At 41.9% G+C, this 26,870-nt stretch overlaps 1 protein-coding gene across 1 annotated transcript in view; it reads left to right on the forward strand.

The window, feature by feature from the left end:
• Positions 1-2,957: 2,957 nt before the first annotated feature.
• PHACTR1 (phosphatase and actin regulator 1) overlaps positions 2,958-26,870 on the forward strand; it is a 273,928-nt gene continuing 250,015 nt past the window's right edge. Inside the window, exon 1 of the mRNA XM_023555811.2 lies at positions 2,958-3,111. Within this exon, the coding sequence (XP_023411579.2) occupies positions 2,973-3,111 (139 nt within the window). The 5' untranslated portion in view covers positions 2,958-2,972. The remainder of the gene's footprint in view (positions 3,112-26,870) is intronic.

Below are 26,870 nucleotides of genomic sequence, written 5' to 3' on the forward strand. Positions count from 1 at the left end.
ACTCAAAGAAACCTCAAACTGGATTCTTTTTAATTTTACCTTTTGTGTCGTAAACTAAATCAAAAGAAAGATAGGAATTCTTACAACCAAATGCAGATACTCAAATACACATGAAGATTTACGTATAATTTTAGTGGTTTCATAGCCCCCATGAAGCCCATTGGGATCCACAGACCCCAGGATAAGACCATTGCTCCAGGAGTATCGCATTTTGGCTTCAGTGTGTGTTTGAGAAATTGTTGTGTGTCATCTCTGTCTTCCCTACATGGGGAGAATAGTTAGTTCCCTTTCAAAACCTAGCTAAAAATTACTTCCCCAGGGTCTTCTCCAACTCTGTGAAGCAGGATTAGTTCCTCTCCTTTTTGCCACTGCTGAATTTTATGTAGTTTCTAAGTAGTTGCCCACATTGCAGCAGGTGTTTGCATATTTATTCTTCTGTGTCCTCCTAGACTGTATGCTCAGAACCATGTCCATTTCTTCTGCGCATCTCCCCCAGAACTAATCCCAGTGTCTGGCACAGAATTTATTGGTCACTTAATAATAAAGTGATTGGAAAGGGGAGCAGCCAGTTCATTGAACCACATAGTCAAGTGTTTGAGTGTCGTCTCCACTGCAGCATGTTCACATCATTGCTGCCTTCACTCTAAGACCTGTGGCTCCCCCAGCACTCCCCATTTCAGTGAATGAATGGTATCACTCTACTGACAGTAACCTGGGAATTAGGAATGATCCGATCTGCATCCTCTCCCTCAGGCCACCCAATCAATCACTAATCCTCTTGGCCTGACTTCCCACCTCTCAGATTTATCGCTGTCTTAGTTTCCTGGGACAATTGTAACAAAGTACCACAAAATAGGTGGCTATAAAAAACCGAAATTGATATTCTCACGGTTCAGGAGGCTAAAAGTCCAAATCAGGGTCTAGGCTGTGCTGATTCCATCTGTGGGCCTCTCTCCTAGTTTCTGGTATCTACCAGTGATCCTTGGCGTTCCTTTGCTTGTAGATGGGCCCTCACATGGCGCCTGTGCCCCCCCCGCCCCCCATGTGTGTCTCTGTCTATTCCGCTCTAAGACAACACTCAGAAGGGATTAGATTTAAGACTTACCTTTTTTCCACCGTAGTATGACCTTATTAATATGACACGAGAAAAACCCCATTTCCAAACAGGGTCATATTTAGAGGTACAGGGGTTAGGACTTCAACATAATATACACCAATTCAACCGTTTCTACATGTGCAGTTCAGTGGCATTGATTACATTCTTTAAGTTGTACATCCATTCTCACCTTCCTTTTCTGAGTTGTTCCTCCCTCATTAACATAAACGCTTTGCTCCCTAGGGTTCCCATCAAATCTTTCAAGTTGCTGTTGTGAAGTTTGATCCTATATAGATAGCTCTTAGAAGAGCATAACGCTCAAGGCAGACATTTTTTACTAGTTAAGTTAGACTATTGTTTGGTTTTAAGAAGACTTCGGGGGATATTTTTGGTTTAAGGTTTAAAGACTACCTCCGGGCAATAGTTTCAGGGGTTTATCCAGCCTCCATGGCTCCAAAAAGTCTGGAGTCCATCAGCGTAGCTTTTCGAAGGATACAGTTCAATCCATAGTAATCGCCTTCCTTTCAGTCCTACTGTCAGGAGCCTTTATCAACTCATTGTCATCTCACCAAGATGGCTGCCACAGCACACTGCCTGTATACATGTTTGAGGTTCCATATATATTTGTTGAATTAAAAACGATTTTGAGACAACAGTGGGCAGATTACCAGGCTGCAAGATAGAGCTTCTAAGAAGCACATATGTCCTTTTTCTGAAGGACAGTGTTGGAGGCCAGAGAGGTTTGGATCTGCCACAGCTTTATACATGATTCTTACGTTGATTTTGCCAATGAGGTTAATTATTTCCTCTGAGTATTCCATCTTACAAATTCCCATTGCGGTCCATTCCCCTCTCTGGGAGATATAAATACTCATAAAACTGAGAAGAGAGTTTGCTGTATTCTAAGAGGCAAGAAGAGGCTGGGGGTGATTGTGGTCTTTAAGGAAGTGTCCACCAGGCGTTATCTGTTTGAAAGTCTTAATTTCCTCACATGTGAAGTTATTGGGTTTAGTCCAGATGTTTCTCCAGCTCTCAATTTCTAAGAACTGGGTCTCCCCACCCCTAGTTAAATCATTTATTTGAAATGGTTCTCAAGAAGCTTCGTATTTCTGAAAGGAAAAGAAAAGGCCTTTGGGAAGCCATGTTTTTTAGAGAGCATGCAGCCCCTCACCCAGAACTGGTTTACTCTTTGTTTTCACAACAGGAATAGCAAATGCAAGAGGTCTAAGAATCATTTTTTTAAAGCAAAACACCAGGGGAAATAAAAGAGGCAGAAGAAACTAAGGCAATTGTAAAATCTCATGGAACTCTGAGGGATTCTGAACTCAGTAACCCTTGGGAAGACCGACCTCTAAACAGATATCAGTCCTTCGAGGGTTTGGGTAGAGCAGGGCAGTAGAAAGGAAAGAGTGGTGGGTGGTGGAGAAATTGGCATTGAAATAGACAGTTGATGAATGTTTTCTCCCTCCTTTTTTCTCGTCACACAGTGATGTAGTGATCATATCTGCCAAGGTCTATTTGAGAAATTACTGGACCAGTAGTTACAGTGACTCTGATTTGACTCTTCCGGTGCCCTCTCTTAGCCCTGTAGTGGAGTGAGCACTCCTCCTCAAGCCGCAGTTAAGGTTGGGAAGATTTGGTTTGGTGTCCTTAATCTCCAGGGTTTGGCTGACTGACCCCAGCCTTCAGAACACATTGGTATGGCTTCCATTCCAAAAGGCAAAAAAGAGAAACAGGACTAGTCATGTGGTCTGTGTCATCTGTAACCATGGAAAACGTCGGCCATCTGTGAGGCACCCTTATTAACACTTTTTTCTTTCTATTTCCATCTCCTTCTCTGGAAAAACAAGCTGAGGAAGTGGAGAGGCTGGCGGCAATGCGCTCTGACTCCCTAGTCCCAGGTACCCACACCCCGCCCATCCGGAGGAGAAGTAAGTTCGCCAACCTGGGAAGGATTTTCAAGCCTTGGAAATGGAGGAAGAAGAAAAGCGAGAAGTTCAAACACACATCTGCAGGTACGATTTTGTTCCTTCACTTCTCAGTGGTGGTTTGTTGACTTCAGCACTGTATCTTTATTACTAGAATTTAATTACTATAGGCTGTCTGAACCAAAGGGGGAAAAAAATCAAGCCTTAGAAATGCTCCAGTCCTTAGCAGTTCTTTAATATGATTGAGAATTGCTTTTATATCCTGTGTTTTCTCATGTCTCAGGGTTTTTGTTGTTGCTGCTGTTGTTTTCTTTCTTAAAAACTACCATGCTTATTTGATATATAAATTATGTGAACTTAGAATGCTACCTTTTCTGTAACTGAGTGCTTTCATTCTGGCATTGACAGTCCATTTCTTATCATTCATACTTATTTTCACTGTTCCTGTAAAAGTCAAGACACAAGCAGAAAATAAGTTATATATGGTGGCTGACAACATCAGAACAGGTTATTTCATGGAAGAAAAATCTGGAATAAATGATTCTTGGACTTGGAAGGGAAAAACAGGCGAGTGGGAAATGAGGTGTCGTTGTAGTTACAATAACTACACAGTTTGTAGCCTGGAGAACAGCAAAGGAATGAGAGGGGAGTCAGCATAGCAGGCTCTGGAGTCAGACTGCCTGGATTCAAATCCCAGCTTTGGTACTTGGTAGTTGTAGAACTTTGCTCAATTTATTGATCTCTTTACCTCAGTTTCCTCATCTGTAAAACTGGAGTAAGAATAGTAAGTTACGTGAGTTAATATTTGTGAAGAGTTTAGAAGATAAGCTGGCACACCATGTAGATGTTTTCTGAATAAGTAACGGTAGGCAGAGGGAAAGAAACACAAAGAGCTGTGATTTCACCCTGTTGAGTGTGACAGAAGATGGTGGAAGAACTTTGTAGTTTCTTTCTTTTGGTTTGCTTTATTTTTTGCTGAATGTGCCTAGAGCCATCCCCCAGGCCTATTCCAGTGCTTTCATTTCCTTCTTCCCCCAGACCCTCAAAGATTCGACCTGCTTTCTCCTCAGAAATATCACTTCTTCAGTATTTTGGTCATTTTTCCACATCTCCTCACCACCTCACCAGTTGAAATAGGAGATGATCTGCTCCTTGAATATCAGTCCACAGATCCAAGGATTTTAATGCCAATCTCTTTGGGGAATGAAAGAGAATAACAAACACAGGAAGGTTACAACAAGTCTTGAAATCTTGAAAAGTTCTCGTGGTAACCACTCCCAGTTCGTATTTCCCGCCTTAGTTTCTTAAATGGGAGTTCCAACGCCCTGTTACCATAACTGGTCGATTCTTGAGTTTATAGTGACTCTCTGAATTCCTTGAATGTCTAAATTGCCACCGCCCTGAGTCCCTTCGCCCTGACTCTGAGTTCCCCATTCTCTCCCTCACTGGATAGATAGATCCCTTAAGATGTAATAGATCGGTCATTCATGCAGTCCTGAACATCAGTGGGTGATTCGTTGTTATTGTTGTTGTTAGTTGCCATCCACGCACATATGAGTAAACTCCAAGTGGATGACCATCTCTGTCCCACTGAGTTAACCAGAAAAGACACTTAGATCACTGCCTCAGGGATCAAATGAGAAATTGAAATGAAGTATATTGATTAGGCAAAGCAAGATGCATGACATGCGAACAAGAAAGAAAACTGAAGTGGTTTGTAAGCACTGAAAATTCTAATAATAAAGACTCCACAAGAACAGTTACAATGGTTTTCCTGCCTTCACTGTGAAAAATGGTTTGTAATAATAAAAACACACTTAAAAAATTTTTTTTTTAATTTTTATTGAGCTTCAAGTGAACGTTTACAAATCAAATCAGTCTGTCACATATAAGTTTATATACACCTTACTCCGTACTCCCACTTGCTCTCCCCCTAATGAGTCAGCCCTTCCAGTCTGTCCTTTCGTGACAATTTTGCCAGCTTCCAACTCTCTCTACCCTCCCATCCCCCTTCCAGACAGGAGATGCCAACACAGTCTCAAGTGTCCACCTGATACAAGTAGCTCACTCTTCATCAGCATCTCTCTCCTACCCACTGTCTAGTCCCTTCCACGTCTGATGAGTTGTCTTCGGAAATGGTTCCTGTCCTGGGCCAACAGAAGGTTTGGGGACCATGACCGCTGGGATTCCTCTAGTCTCAGTCAGACCATTAAGTATGGTCTTTTTGTGGGAATTTGGGGTCTGCATCCCACTGATCTCCTGCTCCCTCCGGGGCTCTCTGTTGTGCTCCCTGTCAGGGCAGTCATCGGTTGTGGCCGGACACCAACTAGTTCTTCTGGTCTCAGGATGATGTAAGTCTCTGGTTCATGTGGCTCCTTCTGTCTCTTGGGCTCATAGTTATCGTGTGACCTTGGTGTTCTTCATTCTCCTTTGATCCAGGTGGGTTGAGACAAATTGATGCATCTTAGTTGGCCACTTGTTAACATTTAAGACCCCAGATGCCACATTTCAAAGTGGGATGCAGAATGTTTTCATAATAGAATTATTTTGCCAATTGGCTTAGAAGTCCCCTTAAACCATAGTCCCCAAACCCCCGCCCTTGCTCTGCTGACCTTTGAAGCATTCAGTTTATCCCAGAAACTTCTTTGCTTTTGGTCCAGTCCAGTTGAACTGACCTTCCATGTATTGAATATTGTCCTTCCCTTCACCTAAAGTAGTTCTTATCTACTAACTAATCAGTAAATAACCCTCTCCCACCCTCTCTCCCTCCCCTCCTCATAACCGCAAAAGTATGTGTTCTTCTCAGTTTATACTATTTCTCAAGATCTTGTAATAGTGGTCTTATACAATATTTGTCCTTTTGCCTCTGACTAATTTCACTCAGCATAATGCCTTCCAGGTTCCTCCATTGTGTGAATATACCACAATTTATTTAACCATTCATCCATTGATGGACATCTTGGTTGCTTCCAGCTTTTTGCTACTGTAAACAGAGCTGCAATAAACATGGGTGTGCATGTATCTGTTCGTGTGAAGGCTCTTATTTCTCTAGGGTATATTCCGAGGAGTGGGATTTCTGGGTTGTATGGTAGTTCTATTTCTAACTTTTTAAGATAACACCAGATAGATTTCCAAAGTGGTTGTACCATTTTACATTCCCACCAGCAGTGTAAGAGTTCCAATCTCTCCGCAGCCTCTCCAACATTTATTATTTTGTAAAAACACACTTTTAAATGATTGTCATTTGTCAGCATGAATTCATCAGTAATGGAGTGGTAGATGCATTTTCTCCTGGCAAATCAGGGGCTTAGTTTAAGTACATTTGGCAAAGCCAAAAGGCAAAACCCCAATGATTCTCACATAAAAAAGGCACCTGACCTAGTCTGCTGACCTTTTTTTAAGACTTAATTTGGCTTTTGATAGATTCAAGTACAGTGGCCTCAAATTATTCATGAATCATTAAAATCATATTCACAAAATATACCTGAAGATTTTTTTCATTTAAAACTTATGGGAGAAAGTATTAAAACACACGATAAGCAAAATTGTTACTTTAATCATTCCTATCATTAAATGCTCTTGAATGTAAGAATATTCTTAAATGTTCATGGTCAAACTCAAGCTGATTAATTTGGCAACAGAATGTGATATTTGTATGTGGTGGCTAAAAAAAAAAAATTTGGCTCCTGGATTAGAGAAGGCAGGGGGAAGTGCTGTGTCATTTTATCATATTAGATGGACGGGTAAGTGATATAACTGAAGCAATTCTAGTTTTTTTTAAAAAAAAAGTCAGTCTTTTACACTGTAGTATCCTTTGCTCTTAACTGAATTCGGAAATACCCTTCCTTACTTTTGGAAAGGAGAGACTCTCTGTAGTTCTTTGCCTAAAGAAAATACTGACAACATAAGGATGTTCACCATAATAAATTGTGCCTGTGTTCAGATACTGCTTGGATGTACGAACTATCCCAAAATGTGGATAACAATTAAATATTAAATCAGTGTATGGGTAGGTTGTGGAAATGTTAATGGGTTGGCCAATTTTAGCTTCTTTGCATCTGCGTGGCGTGCATGTGTGCATATATAATAACCTTTCCTATGAATAATAATGTACATAATTGTAAATGCAAAGAATAAGTCCATATATTAAATTTATGTTGTGTATTTGCATTTAAAATTGTGTACATTTTGAACAAATAAAAGGACATTAACACAATGCATGCTTGGCCTATTATTATTTCCACACTGAGTTACACTAATAGTTTTCCATAATTATACTGGAAACTGTGCTGTTGTTTCATTGTAAGGCATTACAGGACATGTGTATCTGTGTACACAACACCTTCAAAAGTATACCCAGTGTCTTAGTTGCCTAGTGCTGCTGTAACAAAATATACCACAAGTGAGTGGCTTTAAGAAGCAGGAATTTATCTTCTCACAGTTTTGGAGGCGAAAATTCCGAATCAGAACATGAGCTCTAGGACAGGGTCCTCCCTTGTCAGTAACCCTAGGAGTTCCTTGGCTTTCCTTGGCCTTTGTGTTCCCTCTGTGTGTGTGTGTCTTTGTCTATTCTGCTCTTCTCAGAAGATAGCTCTCAAAAGTGATTAGTTTAGGACCCATCCTACTGTTAACCGACCTCATTAACAACAAAAGAAAACCCTGTTTCCAAAGCAGGGCCATATTTAGAAGTACAGACAGGGGTTAAGACTTTAACACATTTTTTGGTGGGCGGGGGAGGGGCACAGTTTTGGCCATAACACCCAGAAACATGGCTTTGTGAGTGGTATAGCAATAAGAAAAATAGTTTGGAAAATTACAATCCCAACATTTTCCTCCATTTGTGTGTGGACAATTCAATGACATGAATTCTTCAAAGAGAGATCACCACATCTGCCGCTGCTCACACATCCTTTATATGCACAGCTGAAGGCCTTGTCCCTCAAAGGCCCTCAGCATTAAGGCCTGGGGGCTGAGCTCTGGCTGGCATTGAGAGACCAGAGGACAAAGAGTTCCTCTTCAAAGCATCCCTACATCACACGGCAGTAAGGGAATAGAAAATGAAATAATGGGTCCTCAGGTAGACAATCCCTACATGCATTTCAGCCCATCTAATAAGGCGCTGCCCAGGGCCTGTGAGGCAATTAGCCTGACACACCCAGCTTCTTTTGTTGGATCGGCAGTGGGCACCAGCACTATTTCTTCACACCTGCCACAGGTGCGAAGATTGATGAGAACGTCCCCTCCAAAATAGAACAGACACTGCCTCCCAAGAATAGCCCAATGCAGCAATCTTATCCAGATTCCTTGAAAATGAGGACCGTATTTATAGAAAAGCAAAACTGGCAGGAATAAACTGGGAAGATGCCACCGAGTTATGCTTTTATGTCCTCTTGACGGAAAATCATAAGCTGCAGGGGTTGGCCCTGGAAATCGACAATGTCTCAAAATTCCCTTGGTGCTTCTAAGATTTCCAGCACACCTAGTAACTTATACTGAGTTTTTATTACATGTTAGAGCTGTACCTTGCTCTGGAAGGTAACTGTGAGCAGAAGCAGACCACACCTGTGAACCCATGGCATGCATCGACAAATCACGGAAATTGAGGTACAACCACGTCTGTGATAAGGGTAGTGAAGGAACGGTACTTGGGAGTGTGCATGGGGGACTTGACTTAGCCTGAGGGGTTAGGAGCACTTCCCTGGTAAGAGAGGTTGAGCTGGGATCTGAGGAAAGGGTAAGAATTTTAAAACGAGCCCTGCAGGCGGCAGAAATGGCATGTGCAAGGGCCTTATGGTCAAAGAAGCTGGAATGGTGCAGTTTTGGAAAGAAAGAAAGACCAGGTGGCCGGAGAATAGACAGCTGGAGTGTGGTGTGGGCTGAGGCTGGAGGGTAAGCGAAGGCTAGACCTTCCCTAGGGGGCGTCGTGCATAACAGGTTAAACAAGAGTGTACGTGGCTGCAGACCAGTTAGGAAGCCACTGCAGATAATAGTAGCTTGGGCTAATATTTGGTGAGCGGAGTGAAGGAATTTGAGAGCTATTAGGAGGATCAAGTGACAGGACTTAGTAATGGATTGAATATGGAAAGGAGAGAAAAGTGTTGAGTTTGACACTCTAGTTTTGGTTTAGGTTATCTGGTAGTGGTCTTACCTGAGATGGGTACTTTGAAAGAGTAGCAGGTTTGGAGGAGTGGAGGAGAAATCATAAGTCCAATTTAAGATATGAGTTTGAGTTGACTTTGTGATATCCAAAGTTGGTAGTTGGATATATGGAACACAAAGGAGAGATCTGGGCTGGGTATGTAAATTTGGGGTCATTTGTATATGCATGCTATACATTGCAGGGTCGCTATGAGTCGGAATTGACTCGATGGCAACGGGTTTGGTATTTTTGGTATACATTGTAGAGCCATGGCCATGTGTGAGATCAGCTTGGGGAACAAGTACAGAATGGAAAGAGAAGAGGGCCAAGGACTGCCTTACAGCCAAAGGAAGACCATCATCATTAATGCCTGGAGAGAGGAAGATGAACCTGTAAAAGAGATAGAGTAGCAGTGGCTAGAGAGGTAGGGTGCTCCTTGGGTGGTAGAAACAGTTGGAGGTTCAAGTCCACCCAGAGGCCCCTCAGAAAAAGGCTTGGTGATCTATTTCCCGAAAAATCAGCCATTGAAAACCCTACAGAGCACAGTTCTACTCTGACACATGTGGAGTCGACTTGACAACAACTATTAAGAGAGGTAAGAGGAGAACCAGAAGAATGTGGTGTGTGGAGAGGCAAGAGAAGAAAATGTTTCCGGGAGAGTCTGGTTAACTGTGTCCAATGGCATGGAGAGATCAAGTGAAAGGAGTACTGAAAAATGTCCACTGGTTTTAGTGGCATCAGTCAACTACAGGGCATCAGGGGCTTAGCGAGAGCTGTTCGAGTGCCTTCTTTGGGCTCCATTTGGCTGTGAAGTAGGGAAGAGAGGACAAGGACAGATGATGGAGGAATGTGTGAGTGTGGGGAGGCAGTGTGTGTTTTAATTTTTATTGTGCTTTAAGTGAAAGTTTACAGATCAAGTCAGTCTCTCATACAAAAATTTATATACACCTTGCTATATACTCCTAATTGCTTTCCCTCTAATGAGACAGCACCCTCTTTCCCTCCACTCTCTCTTTTCCTGTCCATTCTGCCACCTTCTAACCCTCTCTGCCCTCTCATCTCCCCTCCAGATAGGAGATGCCAACATAGTCTCAAGTGTCTACTTGATCCAAGAAGCTCATTCTTCGTCAGTGTCTTTTTCTTTCCCATTGTCTGGTCCAATCCCTGTCTGAAGAGTTGGCTTTGGGAATGGTTCCTGTCCTGAGCTAACAGAAGGTCTGGGGGCCGTGACCTCTGGGTGCTTCTAGTCTCAGTCAGACCATTAAGTCCGGTCTTTTTTTGACAGTTTGGGGTCTGCATCCCACTGCTCTCCTGCTCCCTCAGGGGTTCTCTGTTGTGTTCCTGTCAGGGCAGTCATCTCTTGTAGTCAGGCACCATCTAGTTCTTCTGGTCTCAGGCTGATGTAGTCTCTGGCTTATGTGGCCCGTTCTGTCTCTTGGGATCATAATTACTGTGTGTCCTTGGTGTTCTTCATTCTCCTTTGGTCCAGGTCCGTTGAGACCAATTGATGCATCTTAGATGGCCGCTTCTTAGCATTTAAGACCCCAGATGCCACTCTCCAAAGTGGGATGCAGAATGTTTTCTTAATAGATTTTATTATGCCAGTTGACATAGCTGTCCCCTGAAACCATGGTCCCCAGACCTCTGCCCCTGCTATGCTACCCTTCAAAGCATTCAGTTTATTCAGGAAACATCTTTCCCTCTGGTTTATTCCAGTTGTGCTGGCCTCTCCTGTATTGTGTGTTGTCTTTCCCTTCACCTAAAGTAGTTCTTCTCTGCTATCTAATTAATGAATACTCCTCTCCCTCCCTCTCCCTTTTCATAGTCATCAAAGAATATTTTCTTCACTGTTTAAACTGTTTCTCAAGTTCTTATAATAGTGGTCGTATACAATATTTGTCCTTTTGCAACTGACTAATTTCACTCAGCATAATGCCTTCCAGGTTCCTCCATGTTATGAAATGTTTCACAGGTTCCTCACTGTTTTTTATCGATGCATAGAATTCCATTGTGTGAACATACCATAATTTATTTATCCATTCACCCATTGATGGGCACCTTCGTTGCTTCCATCCTGTTGCTATTGTAAACAGCGCTTCAATGAACATGGGTGTGCATGTATCTGTTCGTGTAAAGGTTCTTAGTTCTCTGGGTTATATTCCAAGGAGTGGGATTGCTGGATCGTATGGTAGTTCTATTTCTAGCTTTTGAAGGAAGCACCAAATTGATTTCCAGAGTGGTTGTACCATTTTACATTCCCACAAACAGTGTTTAAGTGTTCTAACTTCTCCACAACTTCTCAAACATTTATTATTTTGTGGTTTTTGAATTACTGCCAGCCTTGTTGGAATGAGATGGAATCTCATTGTAGTTTTGATTTGCATTTCTCTAATGGCTAATGATCATGAGCATTTCCTCATGTGTCTGTTACTACTTGAATGTCTTCTTTAGTGAAGTGTCTGTTTCGTATCTTTTGTCTATTTTTTAAATGGGGTTATTTGTCTTTTTGAAGTTGAGTTTTTGCAGTATCATGTAGGCACTGATCAGGCGCTGATCAGAAATGTCATAGCTAAAAACTATTTCCCAGTCTCTTTTGGTGAAGTCTTTGGATGAGCATAGATGTTTGCTTTTTAGGAGCTCCCAGTTATCTAGTTTTTCTTCTGCATTGTTAATAATGTTTTGTGTACTGTTTATGCCATGTATTAGGGCTCCTGATGTTGTCCCTATTTTTTCTTCCATGATCTTTATCGTTTTAGATTTATATTTAGGTCTTTGATCCATTTTGAGTTCGTTTTTGTGCATGGAGTGAGGTATGGCTCTTGTTTCATTTTTTTGCAGATGGATATCCAGTTATGCCAGCACCATTTGTTAAGAAGACTGTCGTTTGCCCATTTAAGTGATTTGGGGCCTTTGTTAAATATCAGCTGCTCATACGTGGATGGATTTATGTCTGGATTCTCAATTCTGTTCCACTGGTCTGTGTATCTGTTGTTGTACCAGTACCAGGCTGTTTTGACTACTGTGGCGGTATAATAGGTTCTAAAATCAGGTAGAGTGAGGCCTCCCACTTTGTTCTTCTTTTTCAGTAATGCTTTACTTATCCTGGGCCTCTTTCCCTTCCATATGAAGTTGGTGACTTGTTTCTCCATCTCATTAAAAAATGTCATTGGAATTTGGATCAGAATAGCATTAAAATCTGTAGATAGCTTTTGATAGAGTAGACATTTTTACAATGTTAAGTCTTCCTATCCATGAGCAAGATACATTTTTCCACTTATGTAGGTCTCTTTTCGTTTCTTGCAGAAGTGTTTTGTAGTTTTCTTTGTATAAGCCTTTTACATCTCTGGAAAAATTTATTCCTGAGTATTTTATCTTCTTGGGGACTGCTGTAAATGGTATTGATTTGGTGGTTTCCTCTTCGATGTTCTTTTTGTTGGTGTAGGGGAATCCAACTGATTTTTGTATGTTTTTCTTGTATCTTGATAACTCTGCTGAACTCTCCCATTAGTTTCAGTAGTCTTCTTGAGGATTCCTTAGAGTTTTCTGTGTATAAGATCATGTCATCTGTAAGTAGAGATACTTTTACTTCTTCCTTGCCAGTATGGATGCACTCTATTTCTTTATCTAGCCTAATTGCTCTGGCTAGGACCTCCAGCACAATGTTGAATAAGAGTGGCGAGAAAAGGCATCCTTGTCTCTCCATTTAAGATGATGTTGGCTATTGGCTTTGTATTAAAAAAAAAAAAATTTTTTTTTTTTTATACATGCCCTTTATTGTGTTGAGGAATTTTCCTTCTATTCTTATTTTGCTGAGAGTTTTTACCATGAATGGGTATTGAACTTTGTCAAATGCCTTTTCTGCATCAATTGATAAAATCATGTGATTCTTGTCTTTTGTTTTATTTACATAATGGATCACATTAATTGGTTTTCTAATGTTGAACCATCCCTGCATACCTGGTATGAATCCCACCTGGTCATGGTGAATTCTTTTTTTAATATGTTGTTGAATTCTATTGGCTAGAATTTTGTTGAGCATTTTTGCATCTGTGTTCATGAGGTATTAAAAAAAAAAATTTTTTTTTTTTTTTTATAGGTCTGTAATTTCCTTTTTTTGTGGTGTCTTTGCCTGATTTTGGTATCAGGGATATGCTGGCTTCATAGAATGGATTTGGGAGATTTCTATCCTTTTCTGTGCTCTGAAATACCTTTAGTAGTAGTGGTGTTAACTCTTCCCTGAATGTTTGGTGGAACTCTGCAGTGATGCTGTCCGGGCCAGGGCTTTATTTTGTTGGGAGTTTTTTGATTGGGTCTATTTAGTTGTTCTACCTATGTTTGTGTTAGTTTAGGTAGGTAGTATGTTTCTAGGAATTCATCCATTTCTTCTAGGTTTTCAAATTTGTTAGAGTACAATTTTTTGTCATAATCTGATATGATTCTTTTAATTTCAGTTGAGTCTGTTATAATATCGCCAGTCTCATTTCTTATTCAGGTTAATTGCTTCCTCTCCTGTTTTTCTTTTATCAGTTTGGCCAATGGTTTATCAATTTTTAAAATTTTTTCAAAGAACCAGCATTTGGTCTTGTTAATTCTTTCAATTGTTTTTCTGTTGTAAATCTGCTGCAAACAACCTGTTTAAAGTGTCGAAGAGCAAAGATGTCACCTTAAGATTAAGGTGCGCCTGACCCAAGCCATGGTATTTTCAATTGCATCACATGCATGTGAAAGCTGGACAATGAATAAGGAAGACTGAAGAAGAATTGACACCTTTGAATTGTGGTGTTGGTGAAGAATGTTGAATATACCATGAACTGCCAAAAGAACAAACGAATCTGTCTTAGAAGAAGTACAACCAGAATGCTCCTTAGAAGCAAGGATGGCGAGCCTGCGTCTTATAAACTTTGGACATGTTGTCAGGAGGTATCAGTCCCTGGAGAAGGACATCATGCTTGGCAGAGTACAGCGTCAGTGGAGAAGAGGAAAACTCTCAATGAGGTGGATTGACACAGTGGCTGCAACAATGAGCTCAAGCATAACAGCAGTTGTAGGGATGGCTCAGGACTGGGCAGTGTTTTGTTCTGTTGTACATAGGGTCACTATGAGTGGGAATTGATCAACGGCACCTAACAAGAACAAAAAAACGATTTTTATTATTTGTTTTCTTCTGGTGCCTGAGCGTTTCTTTTGTTGCTCTCTTTCTATTTGTTCAAGTTGTAGGGATAACTCTTTGATTTTGGCCCTTTCTTCTTTTTGAATGTTTGCATTTATTGATATAAATTGACCTCTGAGTACTGCTTTCACTGTGTCCCAGAGGTTCTGATAGGAAGTGTTTTCATTCTCACTGGATTCTATGAATTTCTTTATTCCATCCTTGATGTCTTCTATAACCCAGTCTTTTTTGAGCAGGGTATTGTTCGGTTTCCAAGTGTTTGATTTCTTTCCCTGCTTTTTCTGTTATTGATTTCTACTTTTATGGCCTTATGATCAGGGAAGATGCTTTGTAATATTTCAGTGTTTTGGATTCTGCTAAGGCTTGCTTTATGACCTAATATGTGGTCTATTCTAGAGAATGTTCCGTGTGCACTAGAAAAGAAAGTATAGTTGGTTGCTGTTGGGTGGAGTGTTCTGTATATGTCTATGAGGTCAAGTTGGTTGATTGTGGCATTTAGATCTTCCGTGTCTTTATTGAGCATCTTTCTAGATGTCCTGTCCTTCACCGAAAGTGGTATGTTGAAATCTCCTACTATTATTGTGGAGCTATCTATCTCACTTTTCAATGCTGATAGAGTTTGTTTTATGTATCTTGCAAACCTGTCATTGGGTGCATAAATATTTAATATGGTTATGTCCTCCTGGTATATTGTCCTTATCCTTTCTGATGGATTTAACTTTAAAGTCTATTTTGTCAGAAATTAATGTTGCCCCTCTTGCTCTTTTTTGATTGCTGTTTGCTTGATGTATTTTTTTCCATCCTTTGAGTTTTAGTTTGTTTGTGTCTCTAAATCAAAGGTGTATCTCTTGTAGGTAGCATATAGACTGATTGTGTTTTTTAATCCATTCTGCCATTCTCTGTCTCTATATTGGTGCATTTAGTCCATTTACATTCAGCGTAATTATGGATAGGTATGCATTTAGTGCTATCATTTTGATGTCTTTTTCTGTGTGTTGTTGACAGTTTCTTTTTTCCACTTAATTTTTTGTGCTAAGTAGATTATCTCTGTATACCGTCTTTTCCTCATATTCGTTGTTGTTGATTTTGTTTCTGCTAAGTCTCTTTTTTCCTTGTATTTTATTTTGATGTGTAGGATAGTTTATCTCCTTTGTGGTTACCTTATTATTTACCCCTATTTTTCTAAGTTTAAACCTAACTTTTATTTCTTTGTATCACCTTGTGTTCCTCTCCATATGAAAGATCTATGACTACGTTTCATATAAAAAAAACAGTCCCTTGTTATTGTTTTAATGTTGTCTTCTTTTACATAATAACATCGTTGTTTCCCTGTTTTCAGCTTTTTTTAATCTTGATTTATTTTTGTGATTTCCCTGTCTGAGTTGACATTTGATTGCTTTGCCCAGTGTTCTAGTCTTGGGTTGATACCTGAGAGTATTGATTTTCTAACCAAAGAAGTCCCTTTAGTATTTCTTGTAGTTTTGGTTTGGTTTTTACAAATTCCCTTAACTTCTGTTTATCTGGAAATGTCCTAATTTCACCTTCATATCTGAGAGACAGTTTGGCGAATATAAGATTCTTGACTGGCAATTTTTTTTCCTTCAATTTTTTAAATAAGTCATCCCATTGCCTTCTTGCCTGCATGGTTTCTGCCGAGTAGTTCGAGCTTATTCTTATTGACTCTCCTTTGTAGGTGACTTTTTGTTTATCCCTAGTTGCTCTTAAAATTCTCTCTTTATCTTTGGTTTTGGCAAGTTTGATTATAATACGTCTTGGTGACTTTCTTTTCAAATCTACCTTATGTGGAGTCTGATGAGCTTCTTGGATAGATATCTTCTCATCTTTCACGATATCAGGGAAGTTTTCTGCCAACAAATTTTCAACAATTCTCTCTGTATTTTCTGTTTTCTCTCCATATTGTGGTACTCCAATCACTCATAGGTTATTTCTCTTGATAGAGTTGCACATGATTCTTAAGGTTTCTCCATTTATTTAAATTCTTTTATCTTATTTTTCTTCAAATATATTGGTGCCACGTGCTTTATCTTCACGTTCACAAATTCTGCCTTCCACTTTTTCAGTTCTGTTCCTCTGACTTTCTATTGAGTTGTCTAATCCTGTAATTTTATTGTTAATTTCGTGAATTTCTGATTGCTGTTTGTCTATGGATTTTTCCAGCTTATTGAATTTTTCATTATGTTCTTGAATAACCTTTTTAATTTCTTCAACTGCTTTATCTGTGTGTTCCTTGGCTTGCTCTGCATACTCCCTGATTTCCTTCCTGATGTCTTGAAGGGTTCTGTACATTAATCTTTTGTATTCTGCCTCTGGTAATTCCAGGAAGGCACTTTAATCTAGAAGATCCCTTGATTCTTTGTTCTGAGAGCTGTTGAGGTGATCATGGTCTGTTTATTTATGCGACTTGATATTGACTCTTGTCTCTGAGCCATCTATAAGTTATTTTATTAGTTTATTTTATATTTGCTTACTGTGTCGTACCTTCTTGCTTTGTTTTGTTTTGATATGCCCAGACGGGTTGCTTCAGTGAGCTAGCTTAATTATTTTCACCTTTGGAGCTCCAGTGCCCTGTCCCAAGCTGGCTAGAGCTGTTATCAGGTGTATCAGTCTAGAGTCCATTCACTTTTCTTGTATGAATTCAGATCAGGTGTCCAGGTAGCTGATCATCAAGTGTGTGGTACAGGCTCTGTCCTACAGTCTTAGAGGGGCAGGGATGATTGGTGTAGGTACTGGTATTTGGCTGCAGCAGGGGGTCACACTCTGAACAAGGCAGGGGGCTGAGAATCATCCCCCATGTGTATCTGCGGAAAGCGTGTCCCTGTTCCCTAGAGTGTACAGGTGGGTGTGTTCTGCAGACAGACCATGGGCACCAAATGTTTTTGGTTGTAAGAACTGGGAGGTACCATTTATCCTCGGACCCCTGTCGCAGGTGGCTGGGTGACCTGAGTGGAACCACCAGTCCTTAGGCCCCTGATGTGGGTAGGTGAAGACCCTGTTTAATAGGCAAAGCGGTGTCAAACATCAAACACCCACCTCTCCACTGCACAGCTGAAACAGCTGTAGTCTGCCAATGAGGGCCTATTCTCCTGAAATAGGCCCACACAGGTCCATGGAGAGGGAAAAGTCCACAGTACTCAAAAGTAGTCAAAGTACTCCCAAGTCCACAGACCATTTATGCTTGGACAGGAGCCTCTTCTGTCTTGAGTACCCCCGGTTAGTGGAGCTGGCAAATTATCTTTTCCCCCAATTGCAAATTTATTCCTTTTCTAAGGCCTGGAGGATGGCTCTAGGCGCTCAACAGGGCCTATCTCAGGCCCAGGGAAATCAACAGCCGCTGATGCCAGCTTGGAGGTGGGGGGTGCTGTAAAATATACACCGATACTTAGCTTTTGCTTAAAGCACTGTTCTTCACTGGTTCCGGAAGTGTGAGTAGGGTGTGTATGTGGCTGCTTCTCTTTGAGGAAGCTTCAGCCGAGCACTAGTACCAGCCCACTGCAGCCGCTCCCGAGAATGGTGCCTGAGGGCTCCTGGTGATTCAAGGCCTGTAACTCCTCTCTGCTTCTGAACCATCTCTTCCTCCTGTTGGCCCTCAGTTCTTTTTCTAACCTTGCCTTTGATGTTCAGGGCTTATCATAAATATACTCGTTTCACTTTTTTTCATGTCTTTTTTGTAAGAGGGCTCACTGGAAGTGTCTGTCTATTCCACAAGTTTGGCCCCACCTAGAGATCGTATGTGTGTGTTTTTAATTGTTGATTTTGGTGTTGTTTAGATGAAAGACACATAAACCAAAAAACGAAACCCACTGCCCTTGAGTCAATTTCGACACAGCGGCCCTCTAGGACAGAGTAGAACTACTGCATAGGGTTTCCAAGGCTGTAAATCTTTATGGAAGCAGACTGTCACATCTTTCTCACGGAGTGGCTGGTGGTTCGAACTGCTGGCCTTTTTATTTAGCAGCTGAGCACTTTAACCATTGGCCACTAGGGCTTCCGGAAGACATATAAGCATGATGAAGATCCAGTGGGAAAGGTCCAGTAGAGAGAAAGAGTTAGAAGACAAAAGAGATGGGATAAGCATGCTGAGAACTGAGATGGATGGGATACAAAGCACATGTGGATACCAAGGCCTCAGGGAAGGAGTGAACACCTCCCCCACTGATGTAGGAGGGAAACAGGCTGGGTACAGAAGGAGGCAAAATGATATAGAATGATACATTTTGGTAGAAGAAAGTTGAGAGTGACCCCAGCTGATGGCTGAGTTTCCTAGATGATAACTGAGATGATCTCCTAATTAGGAGATGTGGGGGGAGACAATAGGCATGGGCAGAGTTAAGTCCGTTTAAGACTGAGGGTTATGGTACTGTCGACTTTTTTTTTGTTGGCTTTTGGCTGTCCAACTACTGCTAGGGATAAAGTCGGTAGTCAGGTTCCCTCCAGGGCTAGAAATTTGACAGATGGGTAAAAAGAAAGGAAAGGGGAGGACAAAGGAGATTAGGGAGTTTGTATTAGATTTAGAGGGCTTCTGGAACAAGTTACACAAATTCTATGACTTAAAACAACAGAAACTTAGTCTCTCATAGTTCTGGAGGCCAGAGGTCCAAAATCAACTGTCAGCAGGGTTGGCTCCTCCTGGAGGCTCTGAGGGAGGCTCTGAAAGAGAGCTCGTTGCCCCTCTCTTAGCTGGTGATTGATGGCAGTCCTTGGCGTTTCTTGGCTTGTAGCTGTGTCATTCTAGCCTCTGCTTCCGTCTTTTCATGGCCTTCCCCCCATGCCCCTCTATGTCTGTGTGTCTCAGATATCCTCTCCTTTGTCTTATGAGGACGCTTGTCTTTGGATTAGGGTCCACCCTCTAATCCAGGATGATCTTATCCCGAGACCCTTAATTATATCTGCAAAGACCTTATTTCCAAATAAGGTCACATTCCCTGGTACTAGGGGTTAGGACTGCAGATATCTTCTGGGGGGACACTCTTCAACCTATGCCAACATTGGACTTGAAACTGGGTAAGAAAGGAGAGATTCACTGGGTTAAGAAACTAGGAAGTCAATAGATTTTTATTTCCAAGGAAGTCAAAGAATTTTAAAACAGCCAGTGGGAGCAATTGAGGAAGCAAAGTAAAGGAGCATGTGGTTAAAGAGCTGCATTCTAGAATCAGTGATTTTCAAGGTGGTACAATTATGGGGAAAGACAAAGCACAAACTAAGATCGTGGAAACGGGTGGCAGAGGTGCGGAGGAGGAATACGTTGGAATATTGGGAATTACCTTATTCAAAACAGAGTAAATGATCCCACCTGCTAGTTGACAAACACCTACATATGTTATTTGCAAAAAGTTGTGCAGATTTAATTTGTCATTTTAAGTCAAGAAACAAGAGAAAGTTTTTCCTCTTTGGGTTTAGTGATCAACTAACTGCCAAACTGATATTTTCTTGGAAAGATTCTCTGTGAATTGAGATGTTTCAGTTCATCATACTTTGAGGCCAAAAAGGTACTACAATTTTAATTGGTTCATAGAAAATTAAAGGTTGCTTTTTAAACTTTCACTTCAGCTATTAGCAAACTCACCTAACATAATTAAACCAAACCCAAACCCTGCTGTCGAGTCGATTCTGACTCATAACGACCCTGTAGAACAGAGCGGAACTGCTCCATAGGGTTTCCAAGGAGCAGCTGGTGGATTCAAACTGTCCACCTTTTGGCTAGCAGCCAAGTTCTTAACCACTGCACCACTAGAGCTTCAATGTAGGTAAAGCGGTGTTATAATAAGGCAGCAGCTTTCACACAAGAGTAATAGATTGCCGGTGAGTCATGGCATCAGTCACTGCTTGCACCAGCCCCACCCACCTGCCAGCAGTCATGAATGGCCATCTGAGGGCCAGGCCTGAGATGCATTGGGACCTCCCTTTGTGCTATGATGGAGTCTGGGGACAGTCTGCTTCCTTTTACCCAGTGTTTTCTATGCAACACAACACTGATGCAACAGCGTTGATGGACAGGAGAGTCCTAAGAGCTCCCGTGAGCAAGGAGTTACAGCCTCCTCATTAAGCCCCTGGCCTAACTCTCCTGCTGTGTGTTCTGCTAATCCTGTAATTCCCCCTGGGACAAGAGCCATCCCTTAACCCTGGCCTGTTGACCATCTGCTTCACCTGGTTCTTGCTGCCCCTTTCCCAAGGGCCAGATCCTTCTTCCTTTATCTCTTGCATCAATTCACCTAAAGTTGCTAATGACTTTAGCAACCACTAGCCCTAGAAATCCCGTGGGAAGATGCCCTGTCCCTGGTATTATTCCTTTTCAAATGAAACTTCTTGGTTGCTGAATACGGTCTAAATTGGATTCTGCCTTTGGACCTGGTGGGATGGGCTGCTGGGCTCTTCAGGAAGAATCTGACCCTAGTATCCAGGATGGATGGCCACATGCTAGCCCCAGAATGCTCGTTTCCTTCTACTAGGAATTCCTAGTGTGCCATGTGGCTTGGCGGAGTGCATTGCAATTCTTGGAGGAGATAAATAAACCCTAAGCTTTACACTGAGGCTTATAGTGACATCCTTTCATAGTATAGGATTGAAGACCACTTCTAATAAATGGATAGTATTGCCTCTTAACCAGCACAAGACCACCTATGTCCATCATGAAGGCTGTTATGGACCATCCTTAGCACAGCTCTTGGGCTGGAATTTTATATTCTTCCCACTCACGGAAAGGGATGGAACTGAAAGGCTGAAAATATGGATGGTCATCAACAGGCACTTCTAGTCTACATTTGTGCTTGAAAGGGAGCTGGTTGCAGGCCTTTGCACTCGAACTATAAAAAACAAAAAAACAAACTCGTTGTCATCAAGTCGGTTCCAACTAATGGCAACCCTACAGGACAGAGAAGAACTGTCGCATAAGGTTTCCAAGGAGCGACTGGTGGATTTGAACTGCCAGCCTTTTAGTTAGCAGCCAAGCTCTTAACCACTGCACTACCAGGGCTCCTCTCTAATTATAGTGTTCCCTTTATCACAAGCTAACAAAGTAATGTTACTTACTTGGCTAGAGCCTAAGGTTTAGATTTCTGTAAACTAAAGGAAGTTCAGAAAGGATACCAGGTTAGTGTATGGCATTTATTTATGTGCCAGGCATTGCCATTGTCCCTGAAAATGCAACAGTGAGGACAGGCATGGCCTCTGTCTCATAAAGGTTATGGTCTTGAGGGAAAGGCAGATAATGAAGAAAGCAATTACAGACAGCATAATAAGTAATACAGTAGGAACTGCACAGGGGCTCTGAGAACTCACAGGAGATAAACTCAACTGAATTACACGTTGCCAGGAAAGGTTTTCTGGAGAAATGGATGTTTACCCAAGGAGTTAGGCAACGAATGTGAAGAGTCTCTCTCCAGGTAGAAGGGACAGAACGTAAGAGAGCCTGAAGATGAGAGTTTGGCAATTTATAGCTTAAAAAGAGGTGATGACTTAAAAGATCTATGGGGAGTGGAGTTGGGAGGAGGAACAGAGAGCAGTGAGAGATGAGCACAAAGAGGTGGGCAATGCTCTGCTCACGTAGGGTCTTATGAGATAATTTAAGAGTCCAGACTTTATCCCTATGAAATATCAAACTATCCAAGGATGTGCATTTTAGAAAGATCATTCTGTGTAGTACAGAAAATGTTTGGAGTGGTACAAAATGTTGTTTTCAAGTTCATAACATAGCAATGTCTATATATTTGTGTCTCTAATGAGAGAAAATTTACTTGGCGTAGAGTTAAGAAGATACCTGTCACATCAAATGGAATATCAGGTCTCCCTGTTGATTCTGGTAACAAGGAAACTGGTTAGCAGGTGGTCGATTATAGTGTAGGGGGAGATGAAGACGGCCTAGTCTAAAATAGTGACATTAGAAACTGAAGACTGAGCACAGACCCGAGATATATATAGGAGACAGAATGAGCTGAAACTTGATCACAGATTGGAAGTGGAGGATGAAGGATGAATAAAGAACTGCTCCTGGGTGTCTCGCTGAGCAGTTGGATGAATGGAGGTACCATTCACTGTGTCAAGGACACTGTCTTAGTTATCTAGTGCTGCCATAACAGAAATACCACACGTAGGTGGGTTTAACAAACAGAAATTTATTTTCTCACAGTTTAGGAGGCTGTAAGTCGGAATTCATGGTGCTGGCTCTTAGAGCAGGCTTTCTTTCTCTGTTGACTCTGGAGGAAGGTCCTTGTCTCTTCTGAGCTTCTGCCCCTGGGCAATCATCATGTGGCTTGGATTCTCTCTTCCCTCATCTCTTCTTCCTAGCTTACTTGTTTAATCTCTTTTGTCTCAAAAGAGATTGACTCAAGATAGGTACTACACTAATCCTGCCTCATTATCATAACAAAGACAACCCATTCCCAAGTGGGATTATAACCACAAGCATAAAAAATGATGCCCAGCTACCACCAATGACCACCCTGACGAGGAACACAACAGAGAATCCCTGACAGAGCAGGAGAAAAGTGGGGTGCAGAACTCAAATTCTAGTAAAAAGACCAGACTTTAATGGTCTGAGACTGGAGGAACTTTAGAAGACATGACCGGACCCTCTGTTAACCCAGCACTAGAACCATTCCCAAAGCCAACTCTCTTCAAAGAATAGACTGTACTATAAAACATAAAATAATACTCGTGACGAGTGTGCTTCCTAGTTCAAGTAGATACACAAGACTAAATGGGCAGCTCCTGTCCAGAGGCGAGATGAGAAGGTAGAAAGGGACAGGAGCTGGCTGAATGGACACAGGAAATCTGGAGTGGAAAGGGGGAGTGTGCTGTTACATTATAGGGATAGCAACTAGGGTCACATAACAATGTTCTAAATTTTTGTATGAGAAACTAACTTGAGCTGTAAACTTTCACCTAAAGCACAATTAAAAAAATTACTTAAATGGGGGCAGGGGGGCGGAAAAAGTTTGGCTGGGAGGGGAAGGGAGAAAGAGAATAGTAATCACCTAGTTGGGATGTAGGCTTGCGGGAGGTGTTTGTTTAAGATTGGACAGATTTTGTTAAGCTGCAAAACTTATCTTAACACACATGGCTTTGATATTCCAAGGAAAACTGGAACATCAGCTAAGTGACTACTAAGCCAAATCAGTTGCCACACATTTTTCAGTAATGACGCTTCTCATGACTTGAAAAAACAAACATGCAAATAGAGTACTATTCAGCATATGATTTTAATAAGAAATTATCCAATCCAGTTTATTGCCTTCACATCTGGCTGCCTCACACATTCCCTTGGGGGACTGAAGCGTTCCATTTCTTTAAACCAGAGGTTGAACATGGGCAGGCAAAGAATAATCCTATTGTGTATCCATCATGACCCACAAAGGGAACATCTAGGGGATAGAAGGCAAAGTAGATCTAATGACCTTCTTGCCAAAGAAGTCTGATAGGTACAGGCTAAAGACTGTGGAAATCAGGAGTTTCCTAGTGGTGGGGTTGAAAAAGATGTAATTATTGCCTCTCAAAGTGAACTTCATCCAGCACTCTTTGCTTAAAAGTTGAGACTATAAAATCCTAATGGCCCCATCTTCTCTACTTTATCTCAGTACTGAGCAGAGCACCTGGGTGCTCAATAAGTGCACGTTGAACTGCAAGTGAGAAGGTGGCCAGCCAAATATATTTTTGAGTTTCTCTATCAAGATCTGAAAGAGGAGAGGAAAGTTACTGAAGCGTAAGGAGGAGGGTCCCAGAGTTTGAAGAATTTCTGTCATCCATGATTGCTTTGTTGTTTATTTATAGTTGTGTACAGTTGCCATTGAGTCGACTCTGATTCGTGGCAACCCCATATGTGTCAGAATAGAACTGTGCCTCATAGGGTTTTCAATGGCTGATTTTTCAGTAGATTACCAGGCCCTTTCTTCTGAGGTGCCTCTGGATAGATTGGAACCATCAACCTTTTGGTTAATAGCCAAGTGCTAAATTGTTCGGACTACTCAGGGACAGCCAGTGTAGGCTAAATGACAGTATCTGTTGAATTTCATGATATTTTGACGTTGTTGGGGGTATCTGTTGTTGTCAACAAACTACCCCAAAATTTAGTGGCTTAAAAGAGCTATTTTATCATTTCTTGTGGCCTGAGGATTTGACCGGGTTCAGCTGAGAGGTTCTTCTGCTGGTTTTGGGGGGTGGGGGGGGTTCTCATGCAGTTGTAACCAGATGGTATTGGAGTACCTGGAGGCTCAACTAGGATACTGGAAGAGCTGGGCCCCTTTCCCTCTCCACTAAGTTTTGGGGCCTTTCCAGAGGGGCTCCCCACATGGTCTCTCCAGAGGGTAGTCCAATGACATGGCAGCTCAGGGCCCCCCAAGAATGCAAAAGTGAAAGCTGCCAGGCCCTCTTAAGAGTTGTGCAGAATTGGCACAGCATCACATTTGCTGTGTGCCTTTGGTGAATATGAGTCACAGGACCAGCCAGGGTTCATTGTTGGAGCAGACTAAACCAGGGTGTGAATGCAAATGCCAAGAGTGCAGTTCATCGAGAACCATCTTTGGAAGCCATCTGTGGAACCTGATGGCGAAGGCTGCAGCTGCTACTTGTTTCGTTGTCTCCATGTAGAATGTGCTTCCCCATTTTTATATCGAAGACAATAACTGCAGTAGCTGTCATCTATTCAGTTTACTATGTGGTGTGAAATAGGCATGACACTTTACATGCCTTGGAGACGTTCATCTTACAACAGACCTGTGTGAAATTGCTAACCCTGCTTGACAGGTAAAGAAACTGAGGCTTGGAAAGGCTAAATAATTTTCAGTTAGAAATCGCAGAGCTGGAATTTCTTATCAACTATATTGCATTTCAGATTTCTATGAGTGTAGAAACTCATATTTCAGATGTTTTAAATGTAGTTCATCTACATTTAATGGCAATATTATAGGAGATGCTTTCCTTATACATCTCTACAAAGCCGATATATGAAGAGAAGCTCGTCAATAAGAGCTGACACTGGAAGTCATAGCATGAATCCTTCTTGGATGTGTTTAAAGGCAGAGGTTACATCTTACTCATCTTTCTATAGACCCCACAGTATCTAGTTTGATGCCATGTTCACAGCAGGTGTTCTCTAAATATTTGTTGAACAGCTAAGAAATAGTGCATTGATACTAGCTGTGTCTTAGTTTCCTAAGGCTGATATAACAAAATACCACAAGGTGGGTGGCTTTAAAGAATAGAAATTTATTCTCACAGTTCTGGAGGCTGGAAGTCCTGATTCAGGGCATCGACAAGGCTCTTCTTTGTCTCTTTCAGCTTCTGGCCTGTAGATGGATCCGCACATGCTGTCTTTCCCCTGTATGACTCTGTCTCTGTGTCTCTCCTCTTCTTTTTATAAGACACCAGTCGTATAGGTTTAGGACTCACCCTCCTCCAGTATGACCTCGTTAACTTAAGTGATAACATCTGCAAAGGAAAACTCTATATCCCCAAACAAGATGTGTTGTGGTAATAGTAGTGTCAGAATTTGTATAGATTCCTTAAGGATAAGATCAGGATCAGCCCAAAGGCAGTCCTGGTGAAGTGGAGGTCAGAAACAGCCCTACTCTCCAACTTAACCACTTCTGACACCAGCCTTCCCTCCCACAGCACCCTGTACATCACTTCTGGGTTCAGTAACCTGTTGTAATTGCCACACAGAACTCACAGACCGTGCTTAGAGTTAAGTGGTTGATGAAGGCAAAAAATAGGGTGTAAAAATCGTATGTGTCAGACCTCACCTAACATCACGGGGGGAGGAGACAGAATCAAGATCAACCTCAGCCCTAGGCTGATTCCTGTGAGGTGGAGGTCAGACATACCTCCTCGCTCCAACCCTTTTACCAATTCCAACACCACCCTTCCCTCCCATGGCACTCTCTACTTCCCTGCTGGATTTGATAATTCATTGCCCTGGGCACACAGAACTCACAGACCATACTCATGGTTATGGGGCTTATTAGGGAAGTAACAGGTTACAATTCAGGATCAGGAACAACTCAGGATACAATTCTTTGGTCAGGACAACTTCTTTTTAGCTGTGCCTGTAGGCACGCCTCTCTCTGGCCCTCAGAGTCTCAGCCTGGTCTCTGCCCTGCTCAGGCAAGTGTGTGAAAGCTCTTTAGCTCCGAAGGCACCCCACTCTGCCAGCAAGCCTCCTGCCCAAAGGCGCTCAGCTCTCTGGCTCCGTGGGTCAGGATGCCTACTGTAGCTGCCTTGCTATCTGGGCTGGGAAGTCCACTCTGCCTTCTTGTGCCAGTCTCCTGGTTCTGCTGTTGCCATTTCTCTGCTATGCTTTCTGCCCCTTCTTGCCATTTCGCACCTTCTCTAGTGTTACAGCTCTCTGTCTCCTGGGTCTAGGAGGTTCTCGGTGCAGGGACCCTGGGTTGAAAAGCTGCACTGTGCTGGCTCTTCATTCTTTATGGTAGTGTGGTTCCGCCTCTACTCTGGGATTGTCTCTTTTTAAGCCTAGTGGGATGGTAAAACTGACCAATCCCCTACAAGACTTCCATATACCTTATATGC

This window comes from Loxodonta africana, chromosome 1 (assembly GCF_030014295.1).
Source record: "Loxodonta africana isolate mLoxAfr1 chromosome 1, mLoxAfr1.hap2, whole genome shotgun sequence".
NCBI lineage: Eukaryota > Metazoa > Chordata > Mammalia > Proboscidea > Elephantidae > Loxodonta > Loxodonta africana.